Source organism: Plectropomus leopardus, chromosome 18, assembly GCF_026936395.1.
Source record: "Plectropomus leopardus strain MGB_pleo_1.0 chromosome 18, ASM2693639v1, whole genome shotgun sequence".
Taxonomy (NCBI): Eukaryota; Metazoa; Chordata; class Actinopteri; order Perciformes; family Serranidae; genus Plectropomus; species Plectropomus leopardus.
Genome location: NC_142193.1, coordinates 31,630,010 through 31,645,849, shown reverse-complemented (window position 1 = coordinate 31,645,849; position 15,840 = coordinate 31,630,010). Strand labels below are relative to the sequence as shown.

At 41.7% G+C, this 15,840-nt stretch overlaps 1 protein-coding gene across 1 annotated transcript; it reads right to left on the bottom strand.

Moving 5' to 3' along the window:
* Positions 1–701: 701 nt before the first annotated feature.
* On the bottom strand, positions 702–15,728 carry LOC121956893 (cyclin-dependent kinase 5 activator 1-like). Its single transcript, XM_042505325.2, has 3 exons — positions 12,728–15,728; positions 9,464–10,091; positions 702–8,692 (listed from the first exon to the last, which is right to left on the bottom strand). The coding sequence occupies exons 2-3, from the start codon at positions 9,968–9,970 to the stop codon at positions 8,201–8,203; spliced, it is 999 nt and encodes a 332-aa protein (XP_042361259.1). The 5' UTR covers positions 9,971–10,091; positions 12,728–15,728; the 3' UTR covers positions 702–8,200.
* Positions 15,729–15,840: the final 112 nt, after the last annotated feature.

Sequence of the window (15,840 nt, the reverse complement as noted above, 5' to 3'; positions counted from 1 at the left end):
AGAAACAAATTTTACAGCACAGTTAGGCTGAAAATATGATAATTTGTAAACAGGAAGTGGGCGCCATGCTGTTTCCTGCGTCAGAGACACTTAGATGTGTTTCCCCCACTGAATCTGATCCAAACCTTTAGATTTTAATTGTTTGACACTTAAAGCACTTATCACTTTAAGGATTTATTAAAAACCCAAGTGTGTTTTAATTATCTTAGGACTTATTTTTACTTCAAGCACTTACAAAATTCTATTTTAAATTATTTATCTTTTCCTTATTTTTATATTGGCTGCTTACTTTTCTGAAATTTTGAATATTTCCTCTTCTATTTTTTACTTCTTTTTTCTTTTTCTTTGTGCATATTTTATATGCTGTAATTTATAATGTTTAAACTGTCATTTTTAACCCCAAACTTTTGATCTATGCAGCCAAACACTGGTGAACCATAGGAGCTGCTTAACCAATCCTTCCTCTCCTCCTCCTATTTTGTTTTATTAATTTTTTTGTTTTGTTTTGTTTTTATCAGGAAGGTTTGAAAAGCGCTGAGCGATATAAGTAAAGTGTTATTTCTTAGAAAGAACTTCAAGAAACAGATCTAAAGTAAATATTACTTAAGAATAGTTTTATTTACTTACCTTTTTCAAAGCCATCAACAATCTTGATTTTTTTATAGTAAAATCAGCTTGTATAAAACAAAAAGACAACAGCGTGCTTGTAAAGGTTTTTATATAAAGTTCCTGTAACAGTTGATCAAATTATTCATATTTCTCACATACATATTCATACATCCACAGAGTAAGAGACTGCAGCATCAGCACTCTAGAGGAACACTAGTAGCCTTTTGACTTTTGTTCAACAAAGATTCTTGTTTACACGACATGATCCACAAATGAAAAAGGAGGAAAAACCATCATCATCATGAGCGTCTGTATATGTTACACGATCCTTTCTGTCTTGTACGTGTTGCAAGATAAAATATGGCACATTAGTTATGAGTTGATCGATGGTGAGAGCGTGTACAGGAGGGGGCGAGGTCGGCCCATACTTCTCTCTACAGTTCAAGAAAAACAGTTTCCTGTCCTTGCTTCCTTTTCTCCTTTTTTAAAGATTTTTTTTGTATTGTCCCTGCACGGCTGGAAGGAGCGGAGCAGCTGGAAGCAAAAATAGTGAAAAATCTCAAGTTTGTTTCGCAGAGAAAAACATCGTCTCCTGTCTCGTCTGTCGAAAGCTGTCGTCCGACGTCCACATGCTTTTGAATAATCAAGATGTAATAGTCTGAGCGGGGTGAGAGTGTGTGTTTAGTGTCGAGGGTCTGGCACCAAAACTTTAATTGACCGTTCTCGAAATCCCTTTGCAAGAGTTTGGATGGAGGCGTCTTTATAACTAATTACAGTTGTAACTCAACTTTATTTAGGTTTTAAAGTTTGCAGCTCTTTTCTGCTCTTTGCTGAATTTTGGGCGATTTACGCTCCAGATAACCCAGTCAGTCAGCACGTTTACATGATGTTAGAAAAAGTGGAATTATTGTGTTGGTTCGACTAAAACTGGACGTTTAAAATGTAAACATGTGAGTCGGACAGAAATCAAACTTAATTAAATTCATTGAAACTGGACTAAAACACCCAGATAATTTAATTGGAAGTTTTATCAGATATTTGAACCTTAAAAGATATCTTACATTTTTCCTCATCATTGTTACAATTCTGCAGCATGTATGTGAGCATTAAATGCACATTTTAAAGCCCTTTCAACATCATTTTAAAATGATTGAGCTTGAAATGATGTGAAGTGAACCAAAGATATAATTTTTATTATCTCAGTGAGCCACTGACGGCTCGATTAGGTGATATAGTCAGCCAGCGTTCTGGTTTTAGTCGACAAAATGGACCATTTTGTCGAGAAAGAAGCTGACAAACAAGTCTGAGCTAAATCTTCCTCCATTATCAGTGACTATGTTTACGTGCACACCAATATTCCTTTATGATTCCAAATTTGACACAGGTTTTGTAAACAGCATATTCAGTATGGATATTTTAAATCAGGCCTTTTCCTAGCTTTACCATTTTCAGATTAAGATGAGGGATATGTGGACATCATTCAGATTTTTGGAGCATTTTTTGGACACGTATAAAGTGCTTCACAGTTGGGGTTTTTCCTGCGGTTTGTGACATACGGCCTGATTATAGTCGTCTCTGTGCGTCAACATAAAAAGTCACTGACAGTTTGTAGTGATGCATGTCCAAAAGAAAAGTCCACATTCCTATTTTTAAACTTCATGAAAGACTTGGATATCAACAAGTTTTTGGATATGCACAAATGTTGCCACAGCAACCTTTTCAAGAGGGTGGCTTGGTAGGAAGATAGTTTTTTGGGGAGGAATACGGCAAAACTTGGAATAAGTTGTGCACGTAAATGTAGCCATAAAAAACTGCAAATGTTCTGTGCTACAGAAGGTGTTTGGGATGAGAGAACGGTCGATTAAACCACAAAGAATCCAGGTGACAGCTCTTGATTTCAGCATTCCTCGAATAATCTGAAATAATCAAAAACACTAATTTATGTTCATCGCCGTACGTGTCTAAGTTTCTACTTTCCACCAAACCTGACACGTAAAGTTTGTGTCTCTCAGTGCGACAAATTAAAAACAACATAAGAGATTATTCAACAGTCATGGTGGGAATGCTACTGTTCAACCCATCAGAAACAGCGCGGAGGAAGGACATGTAAACAAGCTGCTTCGCCGTGGATTCATTCTTCGGGTGCATATTTGTCTCGTGAGGTCGGACTCTGCGTCGAGGCTACATTATGTTTTACAGCGTGGTTCCTTCTGCAGCCCGCTCGGTTCTTCTGAAACATGCTGAACGCTCCAGCTTTGGGTGAAAAACAAACATAAAACTTCACTGTGTGTTAACATCACAAGCTTTCCATTTCCACGTCCTCGCCATCCAAACAAAGTCCCTCTCCTCTGGTCTCTGACACGTGACGCAGCGACGCTGTGAAAAAAACGTCCTCCTTTAAAGTCTTTGTTGTCCGTGAGTCTGAGACGTGGAGTTGGCTCGATGTTTTGTATGAAAGAATGAGTCTTTAGGATGATATGGCACAAGATCTCTGCCCCGTCTGGGTAGCCAGAGTTTTTGTAAAATTGAAGACAGTTTATTGGCGTCGGTTGGACTCAGTGATGTGACATCATCATGGCGAGGAATCTCCGGAGGCACTCGGTTTGGGAACACGAAGTTCAGCGGGATAATGTCTTCAGAGGGTTTGCGGGGACGCTCCAAACCTTGAAAAGTGTCAGCAGGGTCATCTAAGCTTAGACATGTGACCTAAAACTTATTTACTGAAAGCTTGTTTACAAACTGGAGGTGTGAGGTTACAAAGAATTGTGGGAAATGTAGGATCCACCATTTTTTGTAGATATATTAATATATTATATATATATTAGTGTTTATATATATAATAGTGTTTAAAAGTCAGGATGTTTTGGTGTCTGCTGCCTTAATTTCAACCATTCTTGAAATATGTAGGCCTATCTCATACATACAGAACCCAAAAGTCCTGAAATATGATATTTTTTTCATTTTGTTCACACATGATAACGTTTTGGGAACAAATTATCTTGTTTGCGATGTCACTTTGTAATCTTCATGGCAACCCAAATGTTTCGCACACACTGCAAGAGCACATTTTCGGTTGTGCACCGTGGAAATGGGACATAAAGATTATATTAAGACTGCAAAACATCAGCGGTGGCCACGAACGAGGCCATGGACCGCCATCTGAAATGGGCAGCTACGAGACCTTTGATGCGATGTGCTGAAACCAGCCTGATCTCATTCCAAAGTCGTCAAACACTGCTGCTTTTGCAGTGCTTTCTCCTTAAGATTAAGACGCAAAGCAACCTATTGCTTCCACATGATACGCCGCTGAACGGTATCAGCTGATAATGATACTGTACGGCATTGGACGGCAGTACAACACTATGTGCGGCAACATAATACTCCGTTGAGAATGCAGTCAGATGGAAGCTGTGGCGTCCACATGATACGCCGCTGGACAGCATCAGGTTGAGACACTGGTAGGTCCAACAAACACCAGACTTCCATGCAGGAGTCTGGTGTTTGCTTACTGTCAGTCTCTTTTGGCTAATCCTAAACCACATGCAGCGTCACCTGACTGCGTGCTTGTGTTGACATCATGGTAGCAGCATCTCGGATCATCAACAGCAGACACAGAAGGATACCTGAAGTGTAACATGTAGACGCAAAAGTCCACTGACAGAGCGGCGATATGTGACGACATGGGATGAGAACATGTGGGTCTTTGCTGCTGCTACGTATGCACATGGAAGGGCAGAGAGGTCCCAGAATAGAAGCATTCTGCCAAAATATCAAACCACAAACAGAAATTAAGTTTTCTTTGACCAAAGAGGTCTTGAGTGAATTTTTTTTGCACATACATGTGTGGAGCCATGAATGTGGTCACGGTATATTACTGGGACATTTTATCTCAGAGGGTCTTTTGGATCCCGAGCCAACACGGAACCAAGAACAGCAGAAATCCCGAAGAAGGATCTTCTCCTGTACTTTATGACGTATGTGCAGCGCAGGCGAAAACACATCGAATCTTTTCTTCATCAGAGAGTCATCGTGCCGAGTCGCCTGGATGTCACATCACTGAGTCCAGCTGTCGGCAGTTCAGCGTGGCGCCCGCTCCGTAACATCAGGTGCGGCGCGCCCAACACAAAGCAGCATGCTGGGAAACCTATAGAAGCACACATGCATGTCAAACAACTTGGTGAATAACTACGCCATCAGGTCCATGAACCAGAGAGTCTCTAGATATGGGACAGCTGAATCGGACTGGACAGGACTGGAGTGGTTGGAGGGAGGAGGAGGAACAAGTGGAGGGAGGAGAGAGGAGGGGAGGCGACACTTCAGACAGCAGAGGAGGCTCCTCGGCTGAGTGCAGCGACATCGACGCGTCGTTTCGGAAGTCCCATCAGCCCGAAAACACCTGAAATATAGTCACAGTTTCTTTCCCTCTGACGTGTCGCCATTGGTTGAGACAGATCACATGATCCACTCTGAACATGTCCTTCACAACTGAGTCATTCACACAGCGTGAAGCAAACGAGATGAGCCCAGTCCTTTCTTTCTTTCTTTCTTTCTGTCTGTCTTTATTTGTCTTTCCGTCCTTCCTTCCTGTGGTCACTGAGGACAGCACCATTATGGACAGCAGGACAAAGTGCAGGGGAACAGGAAGGACTGAAATAATTCCTCGTGTAAAATCAGCCCCCGAGGAGTCACTATTGCATTTTCCCATATTTTTGTGAATGTAAACATCTTACAGAAGAGCTTCTTTAATTGTAAATCTGCAGCCAAGTGATCGGAGTAAAATGTTGGCACTGTTTGTTTCTGCAAAATAAAAATATTCAACATTTGTACGTTTCATATCAACCAGCTGACTTATAAGGACGGGGACTTGGCGGGGACGGTGGACGGGGGACGGCGTCTCACCTCAGCAGTCGAGCTGCAGACGGCTGTTCACCAACAAACGGAAGAGACGGCGATGCGTTTGCTGCTGATCTGTAAAAGTAAAGCGTTTGGTTTTTTTAAGTTGTGCCAATTCAGCAGATGTTTTTTAGAAAGATAACTGTGCCAAAAGCAAATGTTTTTTTCCAAGACAATGCTGCATTTCCAGAGTTTTTTAGTATAAAGTGTGGGTGTTTTTTAGCGACCCATCACCATTTTTCCACTGAGGAAAGTTTCCGAAAATTTTTAACTGTGATATTGTTGTGTTTCCTGCCAGGACATTGCTACCTTTTTTAGCTGCTTTTTAGCCACCAAACCTTTATTTTTAGGAACTCTTTGGAGGACTGTTTTTCCTCCAAAGATAGTGCCACACAAGTGGCTCTTTTTTTGTGTCTGTTTAGTAGTAATAGTGCCATAAAAAGTGGCTCTTCTTTTACCAAGAGAATGGTGTGTTCATTGCCGTGATAGAGTATCATCAGTACATCTATGCGTTTCCTGTGAGGATTTTAACTCTGAAAGTGTTTTTTTTTTTTTGTTGCTGAGAAATCTTAGCGGGATAACGCAACGAAAGGAATTACTCTTTACCCAGACACGGACAGCCTCTTCAGTCCTAATTGTGTCACCAAAGCCATTTTTTAAAGCCCAAACATGATCTTTTTCTAATCTTTTTGTGTGTAAACTTAACCACACGTTAACCACAAACATTAATTTTCAGTGTTTTCGATATACAACAGTGCAAAGGTAATGTATTTTTGCAGAAACGTACAATGCCAACATTGTTTCCTCTGATCGGACTGTTATCTGTTTCCTCTTGATGTGCATTTAAAACTTGTAAAAATTAAATAACGAATCTCCTAATTCACAGCAGATTTGACTGAATGAACCCAAATATCCCCTTCAAAGTACAGTACTTTTATTCTACTACAATTACACCAAATAGCAAGGTAAATTTCACAGTAAGACTCGTCGTGTCGCGGGAATATCTGACGCTCTAAAAGGTTCATCAGTGACGTGGCAGCCAGTGTCGGTGAGTGCAATAAGCTCGCGCAGGACGGCGGGAAAAGGGAAAGTGGAGTTGGCAAAAAAGCAGGTGGTCGTGTGCAAGGACGTATGAAGTGACCTCATGCAAGGTGGCTCTTGATTTTCATCAGCGGACATTTCTCTACAGCGGAAATGTCCGGCTGCTATCACACACTTTCCTCGTGTCAACATACTGAGTCTGTGTATCGATAATATTCACCTTTCATTAGGAAATGTGTTGTCTGGCGTTTCAAAAGACAGAAAAATGTGTTTTTATCTCTGAGAAACAAGACACAGATCAGACTGATGAAGCAAAAGATACAAAGATCTCTTTCGCATCAGCACTCCTCCCGCCGTTTGATAAAACGTGTTTCTGTGCCGTCAGTTTGATGGTTCTTGAAATGATCGTATCTTTGCCTTAAAGCCTGTTGATGTCACGTCCTGATCCAAACGCTCCGGATCAACGAGCAGCCCGTCAGTCCCGAGAATCTAATCAGATCTAATCACGTCAAATAATGCGGCCGCAAAACGCAGCAGCCCTCGTTTTATCTGCTGTGTTGTGGTGAAAACGCCCCCCTGGGACAAATGATGCCTCCAGGCGAGACTCACATCAGAGTCTGCCTCTCTCTGTTCCTGTTTTGGTGTTTAACCCTTGGAAACCTGAGCAAAGTGGCTTGATTTCTTTCAAAAACATGGAAAAAATGAATTGAGCAGCTTAAGAAATAAATTAAAAAACAGTGCAAAATTGGGAAAAAAGAAAGCACAAAAAATTACATGAACATTAAGACATGAATTTTTAAAAAAGCCAAGACAATTGCTTTAAAAAAAGGAAATTTGAAAAACGAAAAAACAAAATTACCTAAAAAAATTGCAGAAAAAAGAGTAAAATCTAAAAAACAACAATAACCTAAAATTAGCACAAAAAAGGAAGCACAAAAAGCCATGAAAATGACCAAACAATTTGCAGTTTACAATTAAAGTTAAAAAAAAAAAAGCAAAGGCAATTGTTAAAAAAGCCACAAAAACTGCCAAAAACTTTGCAAAAAAGTAAAGTTAAAAAAGCCAAAATTGGAAAAAAAAGTAAAGTAAAAAAAAAATAAATAAAAAAATTACCATAAAAATTTGCAATAAAACAAAAGGAAAGTAAATAGAAAAAAAAACAAGGCCCGTGGCTGAAAAAAGTGCCTCAGAAATAATAATACTAACATAACATAATATTAAATACTTAATTATTAGTTGAGGTCATATTCCCCTAGCTTAAAAAACATTCTTGATGTCATAATTTCTTGCAATTTGCTGAACATTTCTTGTCAAGTTTTTCCCATGTTTTTAAAATAATTCAGTTTGCTCAGGGTTCAAAGATTTAAATTCTCGTGAGAGACTTCTGGACCCAGCGTAAGAAAACTGCTGTCAGTCCGGGTTTTAAAGGGTTAATCCCCTTTGTTCTGGGCTCTAAGCAGGTAATTTGGTTAATGATAAACTCGCAGAGACGCCAGACAACAGCTCCAAGGTGTCGCTAAGCTGCATTGCATTATTCCCCCGATCTCGACCTATTAACCCCTTCCATCCTCCTACTCGCCCTTCCTTTCTTCCTTCCTTCCTTCCTTCCTTCCTTCCTTCCTTCCTTCCTTCCTTCCTTCCCCCTCCCAGCTCCCTCTTATCGGTCGAGGCCGATGAGGAGTTTGGTCTTCTCCTCCTCCTTCTTGCTCTCGTTCTTCAGGTCAGCAAACACCTGGGTAAAGAAGTGCGGGTCGGTGTTGATCTGGAGCATCTTGCCGCTCATGCGGTTGATGATCTCCAGGCAGCGGTCCCAGAAGGCCTCCTTCTCCGCCTCCACCAGGAAGGGCTTGAGCGGGTAGGAGATCTCGTTGCCCATGTAGGAGTAGGACAGGTAGAGGCAGGTGAGCAGCGAGGCCTGCAGCTCGCGCTCCGACGCCACCTCGGATGAGACCACGTCGCGGCACAGCATGTAGAGGAAGACCACGTTGGCCGGAGTGATGAAGCCCTGATCCTGCCAGCCCTGAAGGAGGAGGGAGCGGTCCACGCTGCGCAGCCACAGCACCGGGTCTGTCGGAGAGAGACGCTTCAGTCTGTAGCACCGACGGCACAGGAACTCACCCAGACTGCGCATCAGCTCGCTGGTGGACGCCTGGAGGACGGAGACGACGAGAAAGGGAAGAAAGAGGAGCAGCAGTGAGTCAGAGTGTCTTCAGAACCCTAAAACTTCAAATAAAAGCCTCATCTCAATTAAACGCCCTTTTACCAGCCCGCTGTGGCGACACGTTTTGACAATTAAAGGCGCACCTCTATTAGAGGCTCGCTCTGGTTACCATGGTTACCATGCAGTTCGTTTTTATAGAAGTTCTCTGGATGTATTAAACCAGGTTGTTGGCATCCTGCTGGAGATGACATTAGTTTTTTTTTGTTTTTTTTAATAAAAAAAGGCCCTGGAGTCTCAGTGAAAAAAGAAAAAAGCTTTTTGTATTTATTATCTCAGCAGAAAATTTAAAAAAAAAAAAAAAAGAAAAAAAGAAGAAGAAGCTTTTTTGCGCACTATCTCGACAGAAAATCCAGTAAAATCTCAGTAAAAATCGTTGTCGTCACATCATCTTGGCGCGGCGATGGCTAAGTAAAAAAAAACGATTTTCGTCGAAGTATCCTGGCAAAAAAACAGTTACTTTATGTAGCACTGTCCCTGATGGAAAATCAGCGACTGGCTGCTAAAAAACACCAACATTTGGCGCCTAGAAAGTCACTGGAAAGAAAGCGACGGGCTGCTAAATCCAAACCGGTTTTGTTGATTGCTGGTCCAGAACAGTAAGGTTGCTGCTATACTTTGTTACTTTAGAAACGCTGATATTTTATGTGTGAAACGTACAAATTCGTACATCTTCTTCTGGTGACTCGGCTGCAGGATTACCTGGACGATGACGCGTTTCGGCGTGCCGGTCGCAGCAGACGACTGGATCCCGGAGCCTGTGAGGGAGTTCTTTTTGGCGGCGACAGTAGCTACGTTGGCCAGGGTCTTGGAGACGGGCAGGTGGGAGGAGGTAGTGGTGGTGGCCGACGGGTCCTGGCTGGATGAGTAAGACGAGAGGTTGGCACAGGACTGAGACTTCTTCAGCTTCAGGCTGTTGGAAGCCGAGTTGGCCGTGGCGTGGCCGTCCGGAGAGCTCCCTTTCCCGCCGTCCCCGCCGTCCGCCTGCAGCTTCTTGGAGCCCTTCCTCTTCGCTGACACGGCCACGATGCGTTTCCATGGCAGCACGCTGATGATGGAGGGCCGTTTGAGGGATTTCCCGGCTGCGGCGGCGGCGTCCTTGGCGTTCTTGCTGTTCTGGACGGCGGTGTAGTGGCCCACCGTGGCCGGGCCGTCCTCAAACAGCACGGCCTTGCGGTAGCTGGGGGACAGAGACAGCACCGTGCCCATGATGTCGGCTCGGAGGTCAGCAGAGGGACAGAGGACAGAGGACAGCAGCAGGGGGAGAAGCTCTTTGATTGGTCGAGACAGAGAGAGGACCAAAGTGTCTCACTTCTGAAGGAAGTCGAACCTGTGAGCAAAGAAGTGGCAATATTCTGCATTAGTTACATTAAATGTGGTAAAATAAAATAGAATAATAATAATAAACCATCAACAGCAAACACTTCACGACCAAACTGTAAAAGTTAACCCTTTGAAACTTGAGAAAATTGGCTCATTTCTTTCAAAAACAAGGGAAGGCAACGAGCAGCGAAGGTTGAAAAAATAAACCAAAATAAGTAAAAATATAACAAAGGGGAAAGCAAAAAAAAATACAAGAAAATTACCCTCAAATTTGCAACGACAAAAAGAGCCTTGATTTAATAACCAGTAAATTAACACAAAAAAAGAAAAAAGTTAGTTAAAGCCAAGAAAATGACCTGAAAAGGCACTTAAGAAATAATAATACGTCTGTTACATAATTTTAAATACACAATTTTGATAATTCAAAAAATAGTTGAATGGCCATTTTTTCCTAGCTTTTAGTTAATTACCTGAAAATCAACACAAAAAGGGAAAATACAAGAAATTATCTAAGAATTAGTAAAAAAAAAAAAAATCAACAGAGAAAAAGAAACAAAACAAATGATCTGCTTAAATTACAATAATTTTGACACATAAATATGTAATTATGATAACTGTAAATATATTGTTTTCCCCTTGCTCTTTTCCTTAGCTTTTTTAAAATCATTTTCTAGACGTACCATTTCTTGCAATATGTGGAACATTTGTTACGAAGCTTTTTCTTGCCTTTTTCTCATGTTTTTAAATAAATTGCACCACTTAGTTTTCAGGGTCCAAATGTTAAAATACCTGTGAAAGGTGACTGAAAGCAGCACAAGAAAAGAGCTGTTGCTCCAGGTTTCAGAGGGTTAAAGGGGAACTCCTGGACCGACCGTTTTTACACGTTTTCGTAAATCAGGCTACAATGTAACCACCCTGTGCATGTGTGCACCATCAGTGTCCGTCCGTGAAAAGTTTTTGTTTTTGTCACTGACAGACTCAGATTGTCTGACATTATAGAAAGGATCCGTACAGAGGTTTGTGGTTTGAAAACTTAACTCTGGGCCCACTTATTAGCTATTTTAAATGTTTTTTTATTAGTTTCAGGGTCTCAGTCTTCTAGGGAAGACCATGAGATGTCTCAGTAAAAAACAGCTGCTTTTCAAACCACAACCACCGGTAGAATAACAGTAAGCTCTGCAACAACATCCATATTTAATAACTGCAAATCTGCTTAAAACACGTCAAAACCAAATCTGGCCCCTGATAGGGTGCCAGTCTGGGCTCCCTGACATTTTCTAATTCACAATAAAAATAAAGTGATTGACACTGAGAACTGTTTTTGTACTTTTAGTCTCCATAAGACGTCAGAGAGCATAAAAAGGCATCAAAATAGAACTTGTTGATCAAAAGAAGAGCCAGTGGAGGATCCTCCACACCCCCGACAGAGGTCCTACATAAGACCCTAATGTCCTAAAATCATAGAAATGTCCTAAAATCCTATGATTGTCCTACGTTAAGAGAAAGACCCAAAGGTCCTAGAAATGTCCTAAAGTATTCTAAAGTCCTAAAACCTTGCAAACATCATCAAACCACAGGAATGTCCTAAAATCCGAGGCATTCTGAAATCCTAGAAATGTCCTAAAATATTACAAACACCCTAAAACCCAAGAAAGTTCTAAAATCCGAGAAATGCCCTGAAATCCTAGAACTGTCCAAAAATCCTAGGAATGCCCTAAAGTCCTAAAAACATCCTAAAATCCTAGAAACATTCTAAAATCTTAGAAATTTCCCAAAATCCTAAAATGTCCAAAAAGTTTAGAAACATAATCAACCAGAGGAATGTCCTAAAGTCTGAGAAACATTCTGAAATCCTAGAAATGCCCTGAAATCTTATAACTGTACTAAAATCCTAGGAACATGTATGGGGCTGCTGCAATGGGCCCCTGGCCTCCTGTCACTTTACAAAAGTGGCCCCCAAGCAAAGCAAGTTGAGTGTTCCTGCAATACGATTTCATCTTTAAATTTTGACAGAAAACTTTAGAATAAATTGCATCGCTCCATCATTTGAGTGCATTCCTTCACAGCAGAGATGCGGCAGCGTGATAAAAGCTCCATGTTGGTCTCATAAAGGACTCCGCTGTTAATTTTCCTGTCAGACAGAATGAGCATGCCTCGGTTGTTTTGCAGAAGCGACCTCAGCAAATCTCATTTCCACTCGCTTTTTAATCTGGGATCGAGTCCCTGAGTGTGTGTGATCAAACATCGCCGCTGCTGCTGACAGAAAGCATATGTAGCAGCGGCCTGCAGCCTCGTCGGGATTATATAAGATGAGGCCACAGAGGCAGGAGAAAGAAATGTGCGCAAGCATCCATCTTAGCTTCAAAATGGAAGCCTTGAAAACAGCTCCTGCAACACACGGCGGCTCCAGAAACACCAGCTGACAGGCCTCAGCTCTCACACGTCCCAACAACACAAACACAAGACGATACGACGGCCTGCATGTTTACAGCATCACTGAGAGGCAGAAATAATCGGAATATGAAGATCGGAGCGGAAACACCTGTGCGTCAAGGGTTTATGTGAAAGCTTTTCTTTGGAGGCTGGTTTCACATTTGCAGAGAAAAAAAATGACACATGCAGTAAAATAATAAAATCTCCTACCTTGCAGTTAATCCTGTCTTCCTGTGAGATCCATGTATCGCACCTTGACCCCCCTGCTGCTGAGCAAATGCGGCCAAAATGCAAAACCCAGCTCGGTCTCCTGTCCGGGCTCCAGGGCGTGAAAACGGCTCTGTCCCTGATTAACGACGAGCCCCGGTGCTGCAGGCCGACAGGTTGCGCTCCCGGTGGACTGCTGCCGGTTTTTTGTCAGATCTTCATTTATAAAAAGTCCCTCGCTCGTCGACGGGAATCCAGATGCGAAGCAAATTCACCCCTTCGCTCGCAGCGAGTCGGAAGATGTCTTCCATTGAGGAGCGAAAATCTCTCCGGTGACGGCTGTTAACGTCCAAACGTCCCTCACACATCAATAAAACCGCACATACCGCTCATTAATCAACTAGGAGAGGAGAGAGAAAAAATGGCCACTATGAAATCCAAAAATAGAGCGCAGCTCCGGAGCTCAGAGGAGAGAGAGAGAGAGGGGGAGACCCGCTGCTTTGATGCGGGCATCTGCAGTTATTCGGGTTGGATGTGGGAGAGAAACGACGCCCTCTGATTGGCTGCTGCTAGGATGCTGCCGCCGCTGCCGCTGCCGCTGCCGCGCCGCTGCAGCTGACGCGATTGGCCGCTGCCGCGCTGCAGCCTATCGGAGGGGGCGCTGTCCGAGGTGCTGAAGCGGCGGAGCAGGGGGCGCTGTCCGAGGTGCTGAAGCGGCGGCGCGGAGGTGTCAGAGGAGGAGATGAAGGCGGAGGATTTTATGAATCACTGTGCGGAGGCCGAGCCACGCTGACACTGCGCTGCTGAATCCGCCTGCGGACTCTTCTGCTCACCATGATCCGCTTCAGGATTAGAACAAAGGATTCATTTTCATCATTCATCTTTGATTATTTACAGGAAATTCACAGAGAGAGGAAATAATACATCTACTCAAGTACAATTTGGAGATATTATGTACTTCAGTAATACTCAACTTAGGGCCCGCAAACCAAATCTGGCCCCTGACAGGGAGTGGGGTGGCCCCCCTACCATACTCTAATTCACAATAGAAAAATAAAGTGTTTCACACTGAGAGTTGTTTTTGTACTTTTAGTCTCCATAAGGTGTCAGAGTGCATAAAACAGCATCAAAAATAGAGCTTGTTGATCAAAAAAGTGCCAGTGGAGGATCCCCCACACCCCTGACAGAGGACACATCTGAGACACTAATGTCCTAATATCTTTGAAATGTCCTCAAATCCTATAAAAAGTCCTTGAAATATCCTAAAATCTCATTAACATCCTAGAATCCTAGAGTGTCCTAAAATCCAAGAATTATCATAAATCCTAAAAATGTCTTAAAAATGAGAAATGTCCTAAAATAGGATAAATGTCCTAAAATCCTAGAACACGTCCTAAAATCCAAGAAGTAGGCTAAAATCCAAGAAATGTCCTAAAATCTTAGAAACATCCTATAATCCTGGAAACATGTGTGAGGCCCCTGCTCTGGCCCCGGGCCTCCTGTCTTTTCCAGCACTATGGGTTGCAAAAATACTTTTAAAGCAAATATTTAGCTGATGTTATTTTTGTACTTTTACTTTAGTTAGACTTTTAAAGAATTTTATTTTGAAAATTGATGTATTGGTAATTTGACTGACATTAATGGATGCAGTATAAAGCTGTAAATTTAAATTTGTAAACAGTTATCATTTGGTAAAATTTAGAAGAAAAAAACTGAGACTCGTTCAGTTGGTTAACCTACAAATGCTGAAATTCACAAACAAAAACAGGTGAAACCTGATTTCCAGAAAAGAAATATCGAATCTGCCGTTAGCCCTCAGCTCAAGTATACAAAATATCAGCTTTTTTCCCCTAAATTAGTATAAAATTACAGTTATTTCTAGGAAATGTTGCTTTTATATGGTTTGTATGTATTTATTTAACTTAAATTTAAAAAATGAATTCTGTTATCATCTAAATCTTTTTCTATCTGTTTTTAAATTCTGCTTTTGAAGGTGGAGAAGCTTTTAAGATTTTGACGGGCACTTCACTGATTTCCACAGTTTAATAAAGTTCGGGCAGCTGACGAGAGAGATTAAAAACAGACGAGTAAATTAGTGCGACAAAGACACTAAATCCAACCTACAGTTCCCACAATGCAACTAGACATTCCCTGCCTGCTCAATGCCCTCATCTGCACAACTCCACTCCCCAAAAACACGCAATTTCTGTCAGATATCGTCAGGCGTTGAGCTCTGCTCACACCAGCACTTAACCCTTTGAAACCTGGAGCGATATCGCTTTTCTTGTGACGCTTGAAGAAATGTTCCTCAATGCTGTCACGTGCATTTGATGGATAAATGTTTTTCAACTGATGTCTTTTACTGTGTATGTCTTTGATGTTTTTTAATACTGCAGACAGTTAGGAAAAAAATATTTCTAAGTATCATAATTACATAGGAAATTATTTTACAAATTTAATATAATTTTTAAGCACTTTTTCCAATTCTTTCTTTTTTAAAATTTTCTTTTTCCTTTCTTTTTCTCATTTTTTTAAACAACTTTTAAAAGAATTTTTTGGGTCATTTCTTCTTGCATTGCTTGTTGCGTTCTTCCCATGTTTTTGGAAAAAATCCACCCAGGCTTCAAAAGCTTAAAACAGCTCAATTTTGCAGCAAATTTAACTCATTCATTCTGAATCACAATAACTTGTGAATTCAGTTGCAAGGTCAAAGTAAATACGCACAGGAGTCAACAGCAGAAATGCATCTTTTCAAACTGTGTGAAATCAGATGACTCAGCTGAAACACTGAAACCGCAGACAGATGACGTGAATAACATCCATCATCTCGCTGCAGTGCGATGTTCTGCTGGGTAACCTTTGGTCCTCGACATCCCATTAACGTTCAGTCAGATTGGGATCTGGGAAATTTTGGGGCATAAAAAACACTTCAAACGTCGGCAGCCAATCAGGGACTGTTGTAGAGGATGACGCAGCGCGCAGGCCCAACAGTAACGAGGGCTCCGACTGCAACACGTGCTAACTGTGACATCAGCAGAGCGAACACAGCAGTAAGTGAAGTTAAATCGGGAATGCTTTAGGGACTGTTTGGTGCATTTTAGGTGCTTTTCATTCTT

Bases quoted from the DNA above. Each gene is read 5' to 3' on its own strand.
- LOC121956893 (XM_042505325.2), bottom strand. From the start codon at position 9,970: ATGGGCACGGTGCTGTCTCTGTCCCCCAGCTACCGCAAGGCCGTGCTG. The intron at 8,693-9,463 runs GTAATCCTGCAG...TCCGTCCTCCAG, and splicing joins CGAAACGCGTCATCGTCCAG to GCGTCCACCAGCGAGCTGAT.